Below are 16,406 nucleotides of genomic sequence, written 5' to 3' on the forward strand. Positions count from 1 at the left end.
ACATAATTCCAGTCAACTATGTATGCATAAAGTTCGTGTTCCACTATATTCTTCTATTATATGCAGCACTTGCTTCATAGGAACTCATAATATTTCAGTGCTTTGTATTATCCAATTCAAAGTGGCATATGTAAAGAATAAAGAAAGAATTGGAGTGGAGATTCTTTATTTGGCATGCCAAGAACTTGCTTTGTGTCGTCATACCCCTTTGTAATATAGGTTTGGAGGAGATTATAAATTCTGTAGGAGTTTCCCCCCACTATCATTACATTGCATGCAACAAGGTCGTTAGCAAGGAGCGGTCTCCCGGCACCGCTCTTCCAGTTCATTGCCCTGTATTGTTCATTTCGAGCGGGAGTTCATGCCGTCGCTTACCTGTGGGTGCTATTTTTAAAGCAATCTGTGCAAATTTGGTATGCTATTATGGTAGTCCAGCATGTGGGCTTGACACATCAAGAAGTATAAAGAGCATTGTTTATGAAAAAGGATGACGACAAACATTCACATGCATGCAGTTCAAACCCTCATGAAATTAGCTGCGGGAGTTCACTCTTATTTAAGTGCGTCATTGGCATGATTTAAATTGTTCCCCTTTCAAAGATCATAAGAAAGTACAATTTAGTATTCCTTTTTCATATCTACCTGATAGCGTGATATTTTTCTCAAAGGGGACACTTTCTCAGCAACAGATAATTCCCTTGTAGAAATCTAAAATGGTGGAGAATATGCAAACCTGTGTGCAGCTTGCGTCACCTCAAGTTTTCTTCGTTGTGTACGTTTTCTTTGCCAGCAGTGTGTTGACTCAGAACAAAATGCACTTTTCCACAATACTCTGAGCAGGTTATGGTCACTAGTAGCAGTGACTACAGTTTAGTCACAGCAATGACTGCATAGCAAAGAACATGGTTGAATTCACACAAAAAGATAGGTCTATAAAAAAAAAGGAGGGGGTAAGAGTGTAATGTCCCTTTAAGATTGTTCAGTTGCCACTGGACGTGAGTCAGGGCTTCAACTCTGTCAATAATGCAGCATAAACTCCTTGCCTCACAAATCGATTGCGATCCTGCCCCCAAAATTAATTGATTGTTGGTGGAAACAGGTTTTGCACGCAGGCCTTTCGGGGACACAGTGTAAGGGAATTTTGATGCCTTTCTCACCCCTAAAGATATATTTCATGATGTCGGCTCCCTTAAGCGAGTGCATTTTTATCAGCCCTCATGTGTCCGGGCAATTTATATTCATCACTTTTGCAAGTGGAGTGTCATATTTTCACAAGCCATCAAAATGACGGGGAAAGGGTGTCGGTAGGGTGAGGGTCAATTATTTCTCACCTATTGGATGTTGTGCCAATATTTGTCAGTCCATTATGTGATACTACGAGGGATCTACAGTGCACTTTTCCTTAAATAGCGAAGCTTAAGCCTGCTGTTGTCAATATCTAGATTGTGCCTTTAACCCACCCAGGAATTTATAGAATACTACATCAAATATCTCATTTAGTAGCCAGTTGCCAGCAGGGATGAAATGGCGAATGAGTGTGTATGTGTGGGCATTGTAAACCAGCTAGCACCTGCCGTCATTGTATTCGTCTAATTGGAGTTTCTTCAAGTTCGCCTCTTATTGAAGGGAGCGATACAGAGATGTGGCAGTCATTTTGCACACTTTTCCCAGTCCTCACATCTGTTATCAAGTTAAATGTAAAGTCTCTAGCATTTACCAGTAGCCTACTGAAGATTTTTTTTTTAATTCATAAGATTTATTTTTTTTTTTGTAGATTAGTTTGTAGCAATGCAGAAAGTTTTAGCCTTTAATTATCTCCTGGATGAATACATGCACCTGTAATTGATCATCAAGCCTTTAGTATAATATCATGCCACCAATGACTTTTGAAGTGATATACAAGTATGTGCATTACTTTTAATAGTACATATATAGCATAGCATGTATTGCCTGACAATGATTCTTTGGAATTTTTGAGGTCATAGGGTCAAAGATCTACTCTTTCTTTCTTTTTTTAATGCTAAAAATATACTGCTTACATCTGAAATTACACTATTTTCTCTATACCTTGGTAATTACTCAATGTACTGCAAAAGTGAATATTTTTGCGTGACTAATTTTTGGTGCTCGGCCGGGTAAGAAGAGTTTCTTGTGTTTTTCATTCTGTGGAATCAAGACATCAACTACTGGAACATAGCAAGCAAAACTATTGGCATGCCTTTATTTTTTTGCTCGTTTCTGGTTGCGCGAAATGCGCGAAAATTTCAACACATCGAAAATTTCCATTTTTACAGTATGCACTATAAACTCGGTATATAAGATGTCATGCACTGCTGCACAATAATTCTTTTCTGAAAGATTTGTTCCAAGGGGTCAAAGGTCAAGTTAAAATGGTAAAATTTTGCTATTTGTTTCTATGTTTTGATGTGGCTCAAAGTATTGTCATGAGAATTTATTATAGATATTGCTAGATAGTGATTATTTGGGGAAAGTTGTGGAGTATGGGATCAAAGGTCTGTCCAATTTAGTAATACACATTGTCAAGATGAATGTACTGTACATAGACCTACTGTACATGTACTAGGAGTATAATGCGATACAGTGGGGGCATACCAGTCACCATTGCAACATTTCTAATTTTCTGAAATTCTTCTGCTAAACTACACCCAGTATACATGTGATTGTACCTTCTATGGAGTTGGAAGTTGATTCCAATCATCTATACATGGAAGACATTTGTATTATTTATTCATTTTTTAATCATGAAAAGTGGACTTGATATCAGGCACTTGCCAAATTTCATGTGTCATTGCACAATGCATCTCATGTGTAGACCTGTACAACTGTATACAGTTGAAAGTGTTGCACACCGTGCTCATGCAGCCCTCATTTACTGTATGAAGCAATGTTTGGAAGGGGAAGCTGCCTTCACACAAAAACACGCTAGAGGTAGAATGATAATGATAATGATGATAATAATAATAATGATAATAATAATGATGATGATAATAATAATAATAATAATAATAATGATAATTTTGATAATGATAATAATAAAGATAAATATTTGTATACATACATGCCTATGTGTGGGGATGAGAATAATAATAGTGTGTACTTCTATAGCGCAACAGTCCATCAAAAAGATGCTCATGGCGCTTGTGTAAAATATGTAAAAATGTGAGTTTGTTTTGGGTGTTTTTGTTGGAGATCTTTGAATAATTTATATCATCCCTGTACCGTATCAAGGTACTTGCCTGGGAAAGGTGCACTTTTTGGCAAGAAATACAACATTATTTTGGAAATATGCAAACAGTACTGACTGAAATACCACAGTAGTACTGTGTTATTTCGCCAATGAGAACAGTGGCAACAAGCTGTGGAATTGCATACCATAGTCCAAGTAATTCTAATGTGGATGCTCCTATTGTGTATGGTCAGTGATGACCACTTTCAGAGATGTCCTGAGGGCAATGAGTAGACATCACTGCTGGGATTAGAAGTAGAAATTTGGAGTGGACACACGATCTGACCGGCTGCCTGTGAAGTTATCAGAGGATTTGGGTCGCAAGGTTTTTGCCTCCTACATCTCTGTACACATTCTGCAGCTGAGCTCTGGATTTTCCTTTGAAGTTTTGCCATGTCGTTCCTCTTTAGCTCACTACACAAGACACCACAGAGGCACTCACTTTTATACTCGCTGATGAAACGCTATAATTTTGTAACCTATCCAGCCCCAGAAAACACATTGCTGTCGTCAGGTGCTTTTTATCATTTTACTGTAACTTTTGATATTTATTGTCAGTATTTCATACAAGTGAAGTTATAAAAACTTATTTTAGATTAGAATATTATCAGGGCCTACATTTTTATTATTTTTTTGAGGGCCCTATACCATTGTTTATTTCAGCTGCAGAATTTTTAGAAACTTCTTCATTAAGTATTTTTGATTAGTCCTTAAATTGGCAACACACGTAAAAAGGTGAAAGCAATCATTTCTAATTGGCAAATCTCGGTATTTTTTTCAGATTTTTGTGCAGATGTGTAATGAATTCAACCAGTTCTACCCTCTCTTTCTCCACTGTAAGATATGCATAAAAAATACTGAGTTGCCAATTTCATGAGGCTATTAGTGATACTTTTTTCAAAAGATAATCCATTTTGAGAATTGGAATGATCGCAAGTATAATTCACAAAATTCATGCATCCTTATCTTTAGCTAAATCCAAACAAGGTTTTAAATTTTTGTTTAGTTGTACTGTGAGAAATGTGCATTAAATCAAACATTTGGCTCTGACTGATGAAGTTCAGGGAGAACTTTCCATGACAGAACTCATATTATGAGCAATGAGAGTGAGTTCTGTTGTCATAGTAACAAAAGTCTGTATACAATGTATTGCCACTTGCTTACAATAAGCTCAAACTGGTGAAGGCCTTCCATTATTCTTTACATAGTTATTCAGAGAGCAGTAAATAATTTACAGAGCTCTGTCAATGCAAATGCATTATATACGTGTAGTATCGCAGCGGATAAAAAACATACAGATAGGGTAATGTTCAGTTAATAATACGGAACTCAGCTTGTGAGGCTGATGTATTTGCCAAGAACAAAGGCTGCCCACTCTAACAATTTCTCAAAGGATATTTTGGGTAAGCACAATCAAACTCGCCAACCTAATCCAATAAATGGCGAAGGGCGAAACTTGGGATCCTATTCCGTCCTTTCGCGTCGCCAGCGACATCAGTCAAGCTCGACGCAAGCAATGGTGTGAAACCGTCATTATCGCAATGAGGAAGTCTTATTTTCTCTCTATCCCTCCCTCTCTTCTTAGCACCCCTCCCTCTTTCTCTCTTTCTCTATATTGCTTTCCACACACACACACACACACACACACACACACACACACACACACACACACACACACACACACACACACACACACACACACACACACACATACTCGACACTGTTTCAGTGACATACCGGTACATTCATGTTCATCCAATCTTCCCTTGTGCTGAAATTATTCGTACTCGGTGTAAGAAGCTTCAATTAAGTTTGTATAACAAAGAGAGACTTTCATACTGTATGTGCCATGATTAGTGAGTCTTTTTTTCAAGAACCAACAATTTAACACATGGTTGAATTTGCAACCATGGAGTACAGCAGAGACAGAGAAATGTACATGTACACGTTGCTTTCATGTCGGGATCAGAATTGATAATTTCCCATGTTTTAAAATTCATGGATAGTACTTGACTCGCGACATTCATAAAAAATTAAAACGCAACAAAGTACATTTTAATTTGTATATGGCATATGTTATATACAGCATTATCATTGTGGTTATCATACAGTAATGTCAGTCATTACTGACCATTACAACCGTGAAATTTGTGTGTTGTATGATAGCATTTGAAGTCAAAACAATCGACCTACAGAAGAGGATTGCTGAGGAGTTTTCCCCAAGTTTGCAATTAAAAAAAAAGTCTCTTCAGTGAAATTTGCAATAATTCTATTCAGTGAAGTTAGGCAAAGGAATGGAGCAGAAACAGAGGAATGTAAACACAACTAACTCCCACTGTAGCTTAAGTATTACATACACACATGATCATTTAGAATTTTTTATTTCAGGATGGATGGTACCTGACATTAGATCGCAAATGTTTTGGCTAAACACACGTGCTAGACATTCAAATGGGCATGATTTTGTGGTGAGATCACCCTAGCTATGCGAATCCATCAAATCCATAACTGTGCACTTACGTCATATCGCTGGCATATTTTCATGCTGAGACGCAAGCCGAAAACCATTCAGAGATCCAGGCATTCTTATCGCAAGCCTCTTTCCAACTCGCAGTCATCACCCAGCATGTCTTTCCTACTCCTTTCTAAGTGAATATGACGAAGAAGATGAAGAAGAAAAAAAAAATGTAGTCGCTATTACTAAATATGCTGTGATTCATCCTTAATCTCCCAAATTCATGGAAAATCAGCTGGGGGCGGGGCAGCAGATGGGCTGAAGGCAAGATGGAAAAGGCCTGGGGACTCTTGGAAGATGTCCTAGCTGTACATGTAAGGTTGACCTGGGGGTGGGATATGGCCTGGGGGGAGGGGGAGGAGTGGGGTGGGCTTTGAATTGGAGGAATCTGCCAAAACATTTCTTTTGAAGGATGTCAGCTCAATGTGGAAGTGGTATGACATTCATCGTCCTCCGAGAGCATCCCCTCGGGAAGCAAGTCATCTGAATATTGATTGCGATCCATTTTTCTTGATCCGTGTTTTTCTTTTTCTTTTCTTTCTTTTTTGATTTGACCCAAGGGCTTCACCAGGCAAACATGAATCATGAGTCTCTCCTTAGATGAGTAAATACCAACATTCTCCATCCTGGTGTTAAAAATAAAGAGACTTGCAGCCTTTTGGTGGGTAATAGCAGGGTGGGTGGGGAGTTCCCTGAGGGATTATATATTGAAGAGTTTGATCGCAAAATGAAATAACTCCTTTCTTATTAATTTGAGATATTTGTGATCGAAGCTTTGAGAAAACAAAGAAAATAGTACGAAAATATGGGATATCTTTAATCATAGCTTGTAGATTACTCCTTGTTATGTAATAAGTGAAGTATCACTGGAAAGGTTTTGTTTTATCTGATGATGGACATTGAAATGTTAAGAAATGGCTCTTAAGCCATTTTTGATTAAACTCTTCAATTGTTTTTATACCATCACCTACAGTGTGTAAGAACAAAGAGGACTTTGTCCTTTCCTTGTTATCACCACCACTGTAAAAGTCATTACCAGATGGTGCTAATATTTTCTGTTGCATGGACTAATTCCTTTTCATTGTATTCTTTAAATGATGTCTTCTCTGTGATCATGACATTGACGTCATTGAGTATTAAGCAAAACCAAAGCTGTTTGCAGGATGTGTGAGCTTATGTCATTCATTCAGTGTGTTTGCTTAACACAAATATGCATATGTGGGACTAATGTGCATTTGGTTAACATGTTGACTAACAAACTGCTTTTTTTTTTCTTAGTAGGAAGAGGAATTTTGCTGCCCGCTTTTAGATCGCTCTGTGTCAAAATTTGATTTTGCTGCTAGATAAAAAAAGAAGGAAAAAAAAAACAAGATTGAGTGATGAAATCAGCATCTGATTTCTTCCAGGGTTTTTTGTGCAGTAGTTTAAGTCTTTAAGGAACAAACATGCCATCAGGCACGCATGGTGAGTCATTATTCAAGAGCCAGCACTTTGAGCCTCTTCATCGGGACATCATGCATTTTCATCATGCCCTTCTTGCAAAGCTGGCCTGCCAGATGAAATTTTATTGACGTTGTCATCAGGCGGACAGTTAGATAATCTGTATCAAGAGTCAAATTAATGGACTTAAACTCATAAAAACATTTTGTGAACTTGCGATCAGGTCACATGACAGAGTCCATGTCAAAATGTCTTCTGTAGTCAAATCTTTTCTTATTTTTTAATCCAAGCCCCTTCAAAAAATATTTTATCCATGTTCTTTAACAAATTTTATCCATGTTCTTGAATGAAGTCATGTGAGTCTACATTTGTGGGGGAAGTAAAAGGTGGTTCAAATTCTGAATTCTTTGGCAGAACAGTGCGGAGAACTAGAATGATATGTAATTCAGTATTTTGTCTGCAGCTTCTCCTGTGGAAGTAAAGACAGTACATGTACTTTATTTTTCATATTCGTGAGATTCAGGCTGATCAGCATGTTGCATCCTGTGTTTCTGTACTCCCGTACAATCATTGCTTCTATAACAGAACAGTTTTGTGAGCAAAATATGGAATAATTTCATTAAAATCACAATGATAATGAAATCACAGAAAAACTGAAGCCCCTTGGCACTATATGTTCCAGTTCATTTTAAGAGATCATTAATGAGTTTTTCTTTTCACCTATGACTGACTTTCCGTGTTCTAATTTCACGCTAGGCTGTATTTCAATAAGTGTCCTATATTCCCCTAGCCCATGGTGTTACATGTAGGGCCTACCTGTGATGCTTTTTTTTTTCTTTTTTTTTCTTTTTCTTGTTATTTACAAAGCATCATCCAGGGAGTAATTTGGAAGAGGTAATACCCCAAAGACATGATTCTCAACTAAGGATCAAATGTGCCAGACCAATATGACATTTAACACCACCTGGGCTACCTTAAAGGTAGTATGCCGCAATTGGAAGCCATCCCATTCACAGCAAAATTGATTCTGAGTGTTGCATTTGATTTGAGAAAGGGGGAGGGGGGATCGGATCTTTTATCTACATCAATCTGACTCTCAATCTTGCATTTGAATAATATTAATCATTTTAAGTACAAATTAAGACATTCATGAAATTCTTTCGTCGATATGTTTCCATTGCAACTGATTGGCAAATCAAATATTTACGTCGATGTAGGGCAATTTGTCAATCAGTTGCAAATGACATGTTCTAACTTTGTCAGAATCATTGTACATGTAGATACCTCATGTAATTATTGTTACTTGAAAGCCCTGGCATGAGATGTTGTGGTATATGCACAACATATGTTGAAATTTCAAGCTTTTGCTATGGACCCATTTTTGTGTGATAAATGATGTTAGAATTTTGACACCCACTCTTCAGGAAAAGATCCTTTCGAGTAGAATGATCAACTTTAAGTGTATGAGTAACACATTAAAGTAGCAGTGCTTGATAGGGCAAATGCAGTGAGTATATAGTACACATATAACTCTGAAGCCATCGTCAACCTTATGAAAAGAACAACTGTGATATTTTTGAAAGCTGTAAAATTATCAGAAATAAAATAAAACTAGAAGTGCAGAAATTTTGTTTCAGAAATATCTTTTGTATTAAACCAGTCACTTTGATTTATTATGAGTTATTGCTTACATTTTATAATGACTTCATCTGTTATTTTGCAATTTTCCAGCATATTTCACATATATCTCTGTCTAGGCACGTATGCAGAATGTGAAATTTGGATTATTCACAAGAGGATATTAAGGAAAAACAAGGAAAGGTCATTTTAAATAGATTGTTTTGAACATTGCTGTGGAGCGAGTGCAAGGTACAAAGTGTAGCTGTCGGGCAATCAAGACAAATATCAGTTGGGAACACAGCGTCCAAAATAGTATGATGAAAGTGATCTCCGGATGAGGGTTAAGACGCGAAAAAGCGAGTGATTGGCCGTAATACGGGACACTTGAAGATGTGGATGTTTTCTCGATTTTCATCTTCGCCACCACCACGGGGGTTGATGATGGGATGGATGATTGCGATGACAAGCACGATGAGGGTGACTAACGCCTCCGTCCCCCCCGCTAGAAATCACTCCTCAGATTGCGAAAACATGACCTGGTATGGCACGGTGATCCACCGCTCCGCTCCTCTATCTCCCCCTCTTCCCTGCCCCATCCCTCTCCACTCTATCCTCCCAGTTCTCCTCTCTTCTCTCCACTGATGCAAGACCCCTACACAGGTAGGACCATCACGGGGTTCATCTGAAGGTCGCGGCGCAATTAATCCTCCAAATCATCACCCAGCATGCAAGAGTTTTTTTCCCTTCCCACCATCTTTACCCCTCCCCCCCCCCCCCCCACTTTCTCATCTCCATCTGCTGGCAAATAATTTTGCGTGTTAATGAACGATGTCAGCCAGTATCGCCAGAGTGCATTTCTGAGATTTTTCTGTTTTTTGCTGACAGATATTACAAATACAGCTGCAATACCATGATGTATTCAAGGAGGAGTATTTTTCATCTGTGTGATATGAAATGAACAATCATACTCAGTGACACAAGAAAACAACAAAGCTAATGTTTTTATCGAGAGAATCTACCTTAGCAGATGTACAGAAAAAGCAATCGGAGTTTGAGGTTGGAAAAACATGTGTGACGTATGTGTGTGCCTTCTTGAGTGATGAAATAAAGACAGCCCATAATTTACCAGAGTTTGAGTTTACCAAAGATGCATTTATAGATTCGTTTTTTTTTATGCATAATTTGATTTGATTTGATTTGATTTATTTTAAATTATCTGAATTATCTTAAAAACTGATAATTATTTAAAATAAGTATGTTTCACTATTGATTTATGACAATATCTTGACAGGCATTATAGAAAGGATTACAAGTTATAATTCAGCTGGAATATACAGTTGTACCATTGCAACAAATGGTTTGCTCATGTAGAAAGCAATTTTATTTTAAGGGAAGGACGCTGTGGAGATAGAAAATGTACATAATATACCTTCGTGGGATTTTTTTGGTGGTGTTGGTTGTGGTCCATACGTCTCATTACATAGTTCGGAGCCATTGATTGGTACATGGCAACGCCAACCTCATTCAAAGGAGTCGTGCCAGCGTGCACACATAATCTATTGCAGCCTGCTGTGCGTGCCAATATTGTACTCTGCTGTGAACAGTCACTCTGCGTACAGTGAATTACGGGGGGGAAAAGCTGTACGCATGACTGCATGGCTGGCAGTATGTAATGACCACATGGTGTGTATATATGTGTGTGTGTTATTGGATTTACAAGAATGTGTCATCGAAAATAAATGGATTAATCGTGTAGAATCAAGGGGTGTATTACCCCTACTGTATCAAACACATTTATCATTCCTTCCAGACAAGCCCCTCATGTTTTGTATCTATAGTCAAACACACACACTCACACACACACACACACACACACACATACTAACATTGGTTCATATGAGTGTGTCATACAAAATAGTTGGATTTGCAGTATCATGCACAATTAGGCATGCACCTGCCCCTATCATTAAAGTAAGCATTTAGCATTCTTTCTGGACAATTTTTCCATGCAGATATACATGTGCACACGTATGTGTATCCACAACCCCCCCCCCACGCACACACAGACATGTAACATACACACATATATTCACACATACATACTTTTAAAAGACAAGTCCACCTTCATATACATGTGGATTGAGTGAATGCATCAATATTAGTAGAACGCGTCAGTGAACATTTGGGGAAAATCTGACAGTCCGTTCAAAAGTTATGAATTTGTAAAGTATCTGCGCATTTACTGCTGGATGAGAAGACTACTTCAGTGTATGATGTCACTTGCGTACAACGATATCAGGAAAATGTAAAGAGAATTTCACAGAATTTTACTTTCTGAAAAAGCATACATTTTCTTGACTTGTCACTGACATTTGTTAAGGGTAATATTATTCCCCTTGACTTCTGAAAGAGGCAAGTCAGGTGACCTTCTATTAAGTGAGAAAAGTGAAAATATGTTGAATTTTCTTTATATTTTCTTTATATCATTGTACACATGTGACATCACAAGCTGTAGTAGTCTTCTCATCCAGCAGTGACTGTGCAGAAACTTCAAAAATTCATAACTTTTGAACAGGTTGTCTGATTTTCCTCAAAAACTCTCAATGATGTGCTCTACTAATTATTGCTGCATTCACTCAATCCACATGTCTATGAAGGTGAACTTGTCCTTTAAGGTACACATAGGAAAACTTTATATCCATATGTTTTTCTTGATGTACCTTAAAAGTCTTACAGCAGTGCACAGTGCTATTAACATCTTCACATCTCCTCTAGATAACACTTTTAATCAAATTCTTTTTATTATCAATTAAAACATGGACTAACGTGGAAGCAATGGTTGGAAATTATAGTGTTAGATAAGTACTGACTATATGATGTACTAAATCCAGGGACACAAAGAATGGTCAGAAATTTTGTATTATATAGATTAACTGTAAAAGTGAAAATTTTCTTCCAAGTGAAAATTTTCTTGCAAGTAAATATTTGTAGGATAGTTGCATGGACTTATACTTCAGCAGAATCAGAATATAATATTGTGTCATATGTAAAAAGCAAAAAAAAAAATGTGTGCTTTTAATTCTTGCGCTAGTTTCATGTCACACAAATTGCTTTAGAATTTCCACACTGCAAAAATTTGTCACTTTTACAGTATCTTTGATCCCTGTCAGCAATACAATTGTGAATTCTTCCATCAAAGATGTAAGATGCGCCTTTCTTGGCATTGAAGTTTCACTTTTAATGTTACAAAGGATAGTCAGTAGTATTGCATTTTTATAGGTATTCCCATTTGACAGGGCTTTTCTGACTGATTTGAAGCCTTTTCCTATGAACAAAGCTATGAGATTCATGTCAGTACCTTTTGCGATGAATATTGTGTTCAATGTGTGATGTCATGCCATATCTCAGTTTGAGCAGACCTCATTGCAGTGCCCTGTTCATACATGTAGTCTGTCATTGTTATATACCCTTTTTATTCTCATCTTTCACATTTCTCCCTCTCCATCTTGTTTCCAGTAAAATATTGTGCCATAATGATGAGCTTGGGGAGATAGTCCACACTCTGAAACACAACATAAAATTTGTTCCAGACTACTCTGGTATTTGTGCTGGTATTTCCAACACATGCAGTAGTGTGTAGGCTGGGAATTCATGGTATTTTGTGCAAAGGGCCTATTGTCACAGTCATTGGACAGTAACCTCTTAAAGGTGCAACAGCAGGGGTCGCACTTAACTTTTTTTTTAACTAGCCAGGCGGACTACTTAGAATCAATTTTGACACTGAAGCAATATTTTGGCTAGCCAGACGGACTAGTTACTTCAGAATTTTATGATTTTTAGCTAGTCCGACATGATTTTGGGTGGCCAATGGCCAGCGGACCATTGCCAATTTCGAACCCTGAACAGTATGGGTTACAGCATTCCAAGAGTGAGAACTATGCAGTTGAACACTAGGCGTTTTCATATCAGCCCGATAAATATCCAAGCTGGAGATATTTTTTGCGATTGCGAATTAGCGCGCTATTTCATTTCTTATTCACATCAGCCCAAAGAGAATTAGCCCGGAATTTTTTCGAGTTAATTCGACAGCTAAGCATGTGCAAACAGCATCAGTAATGTGTGCACTTTCAAAAATTTCTCATGCTTTTGTGTGCAGTTTGCCTCGATCGATTGGGTCACACCCGCTAGGCATGATGGGATGCATCGCGCTGATTTCTTGAGGTGTTTTCATATTATCAAATAGCGCGCTAGTTCGCCAATTATCCCGCTATTTCAGAAATTTCCCGAGTTGGACTCGAGAAATTTTCGCGACCAGAGCGATACAATTAGCACGCTAATTTGTGTTCACATTATCAAATAGCGCGCTATTTCGTGATCGGGTTAATTTCCCAAGTCAGAAAATAGTGCGCTATTTCGAAACATCGGGGCTGATGTGAAAACGCCTATTGAGTCTAAAACTTCATATAAATATTCATAAAAATATGGATCTGTTTGATTGAAATCATGCATCATGTTGCATGTCTCACAGTGTTATGTTGCATTGATCGCTGTTGGACAAATAATTGTTTCTAGGAGAGGCATGTAAATATTGAAATGCTGACGTGATCAAATTTGTATCACATATATTCTCTCATGCAAAAGATACTCATGGCATTCACACTCTCTGCCGTTAATATTAGCATACACTGTATGTGTCATGTATTGGAATGATGAGCATTTGCTGATGATCTGTGGCAAAGAAAAAAAAAATGAAGAATGGAAGTTATTTGTGTCAAATACTCCCATAGTTTGTTCAATAAGCCATGATAGTATAAGGAGAGTTTTATTTAAAGGGATTACATAGTTTTGGTAGAGACCTAACTTCAGGTTTCTAACAATTTTGGGTGAAATAATGGGGAACCTCTCATGAAATATGAAAGAGCATGTAATTCCAAGAGGAATTCAATGTTTATTTGATGAAAATTGGTTATGAAATGGCTGAGATACCCAAAACAGAGCAATCCTAATAAAAGGTGGGACCCACCTTTTATTACGATTGCTTTGTTTTACCATGTTTTTGGATGTCTCGGCCATTCCAAAACCAATTTTCATCAAATAAACTATGAATTACTCTTAGAATGGCATTCTCTGTACTATTTTGTGAGTTGTTTCTTGATATCTTGCAAAAAGTTAAAATACCAATCCTCATCTCCACCAATACTATACCATCCCTTTAAAGCCTGGTTGATGTTAACTGATCAGATTTTAAGAAAAAAAATCGTAAAATCATCTTTTATGGTGAACAGAAGTAGAACTCTTCTCCATACTAAGAGAGAGAGAGAGTGAAGAGCATTTTGCAATGACTCTGATAATGACAGTAAGGATGCAACTTGTCATATTCCACTTCGGAGCTGATATAGCAATTTTTCTCGATTAATATTATGTTATGTTTTCATGAAATTATGAAATTTAGACTTTAATCAGATCATTTGTAAATTCCATTTTGTTTTTCAGACATACTTCTTGCTGGCAAAATATGACCATGATGGAACCACTTCATACTGTTCCTAGTAAAGTGGTTTTGATTTCATGACATGGTCTGCTAGTGCTATACGTGATAATCTCTCAACACTCATTTCAATCACTTTGTCTTTCATTTTTTTCTCCCATTTTATAATCTGTCTCATGTACATCATGAAATTGTTGCACATTTTTACTTTGACTGATTTTGATACACATGCTGTAGCTTGTCAATGCTCATTGCATCTTTTTTTTTTTGTCTTCTTTAATCCTTTTTCCTAGGTGGGAGAGAAAATCCGGGTAATTCTTGACTGCGAAGACAACTACTTGGCCTTTGAGCGTGGCTACGAGTTCCTGGGCGTGGCTTTCCGGGGCCTGCCCAATGAGAAGCTGTACCCATCAATCTCCGCTGTCTACGGCAACACGGAAGTCACCATGGTATACCTCGGGGAGCCTGTGGATGGATGACGAATGCTTCACAAACCAAACTCTTCTTACGACACCAAACGGGGGAATGCAGAAGCAGAACAAGAAAGAACTCATAGCAAATACTTAGCATTCAACAAGTAATCATTGTGTACATAGTCATATCGATATAGAACTTTTTTATCACAGTGTGTGAAGAGGGGGAGGAGGGTCGTTGCTATGGTTGCGAGAGTCACACATCCAGCATTGCAGGACTCAAGTGCCAAAACTCGACCGCTATCGTTTGCCAGGATTACCAGACGACCGCAACGGGCGAGCGATTTTAGCCGATGACGAAGTACGGAGATTGTAGGCAGGTCAGGGAAAGGCTCCATTCACTACGTATATTCTGCGGGTGTAATGATGCGGGCAGAGTCCGGCAGAGTCGTCCAAGCTGCCAGCGACTGGGCTTGTTGCCATGGAGACGGCTTCTCTTGGAGGGCAACGAGACGAGCAAGACATCTGCATCCAACTCCTTTGCGCAGCTAGCTGATGTGTGCTTAGCACCTGCAAACCCCCTGCTATGACACCACTACAAGAAAAAAAAATGATTCCCGAAACTTCATGTTGTAGCCATGGTGCATAGCTAGCCATTATCTAGTGTGGTGCCTGTTAGTTATGATGATACTTGTAGGAGGAAACAGTCCATTTTCTAGTCCTGGTGGCTTTAAAAACCTGAATATCAAGATAAATGGGTCAGATGTGAACATATTCGGAACATATATGTTTCATAAGTCATCTGGTACGATAGTCTGATGTAGAGAAAAGAAAGGGATACTGGTATCTCATCACAGATTTAATCCTAGTAGTTCATTTTTTGGTTTTGTAAAGGTATGCCTCTTTTTGCACATTTATTGGTATTCCTTTATTTTACTTCGTGATTTCTTCTGCTCATAAAAGGTTGATAAACTGATGTCGTGACAAAGAAAATGAAGGCGCTTTTTTTTGACAAGTAACTCTCTGTTGAGAGCGTATGAAATGTTTGATTGTAGAAACATTTGTCAAACTTCAGAGTTGCAGTTTATAGAAGTGGTTCACATTTTATGAGTGCAGTATTGAATTACGGCTCACGATGAAGACAATTTCTAAAAATACATTTGAATCTTGGAATTTGAGAATCCGGCTGAAATTCACCAGGATTAATTCCATACCTTCTGTCACTCAAAGTGAAGACTACAAAAGGACAGTAAGCTCTTATTTCCTCTTCTTTCCCATAAAAGCTTTGCCATCTGTTTCCCATATGTTAAAAATGAATTGACCATAATTTATTCAAGATCTTGCCATCCAATGCAACAGTTGTGCTGATTCTACCACCGTCCACCGCAGGCGGTACATTTGTGACATATTTGACTTATAATAACTGTAGATTTTAGAGCTGCAAATATGATCCAATTGTCAGTATTACATATTTCCATTCAGAAATACAATAAAAATTTTGATTTCACCAGAAACAATAAAATGTGAAATGCTTTCTACTACCAGAAAAATGAATCTCTGTCAACGTTAGCCCCCAGATTGAAAGATTTATGCATGCACCTCAGCAAATTACATCACCCAGCTGCAAATATAGAAAGTATTAGGAGAGATTTGTGGTTATCGATGCTCCCGAGTGACCTGATA

The 16,406-nt window shown here is 37.8% G+C and overlaps 1 protein-coding gene across 1 annotated transcript in view; it reads left to right on the top strand.

The window, feature by feature from the left end:
• Positions 1-15,427, top strand: part of LOC139744762 (F-box/SPRY domain-containing protein 1-like) — a 40,696-nt gene extending 25,269 nt beyond the window's left edge. The window contains exon 2 of the mRNA XM_071655184.1: positions 14,604-15,427. Coding sequence (XP_071511285.1) covers positions 14,604-14,789 — 186 coding nt within the window. The 3' untranslated portion in view covers positions 14,790-15,427. The remainder of the gene's footprint in view (positions 1-14,603) is intronic.
• The last annotated feature ends 979 nt before the right edge of the window (positions 15,428-16,406 follow it).

Source organism: Diadema antillarum, unplaced genomic scaffold (assembly GCF_040938485.1).
Source record: "Diadema antillarum isolate AM-2024a unplaced genomic scaffold, OU_Dant_1.0 seq00001208_RagTag, whole genome shotgun sequence".
NCBI classification, from domain to species: Eukaryota; Metazoa; Echinodermata; class Echinoidea; order Diadematoida; family Diadematidae; genus Diadema; species Diadema antillarum.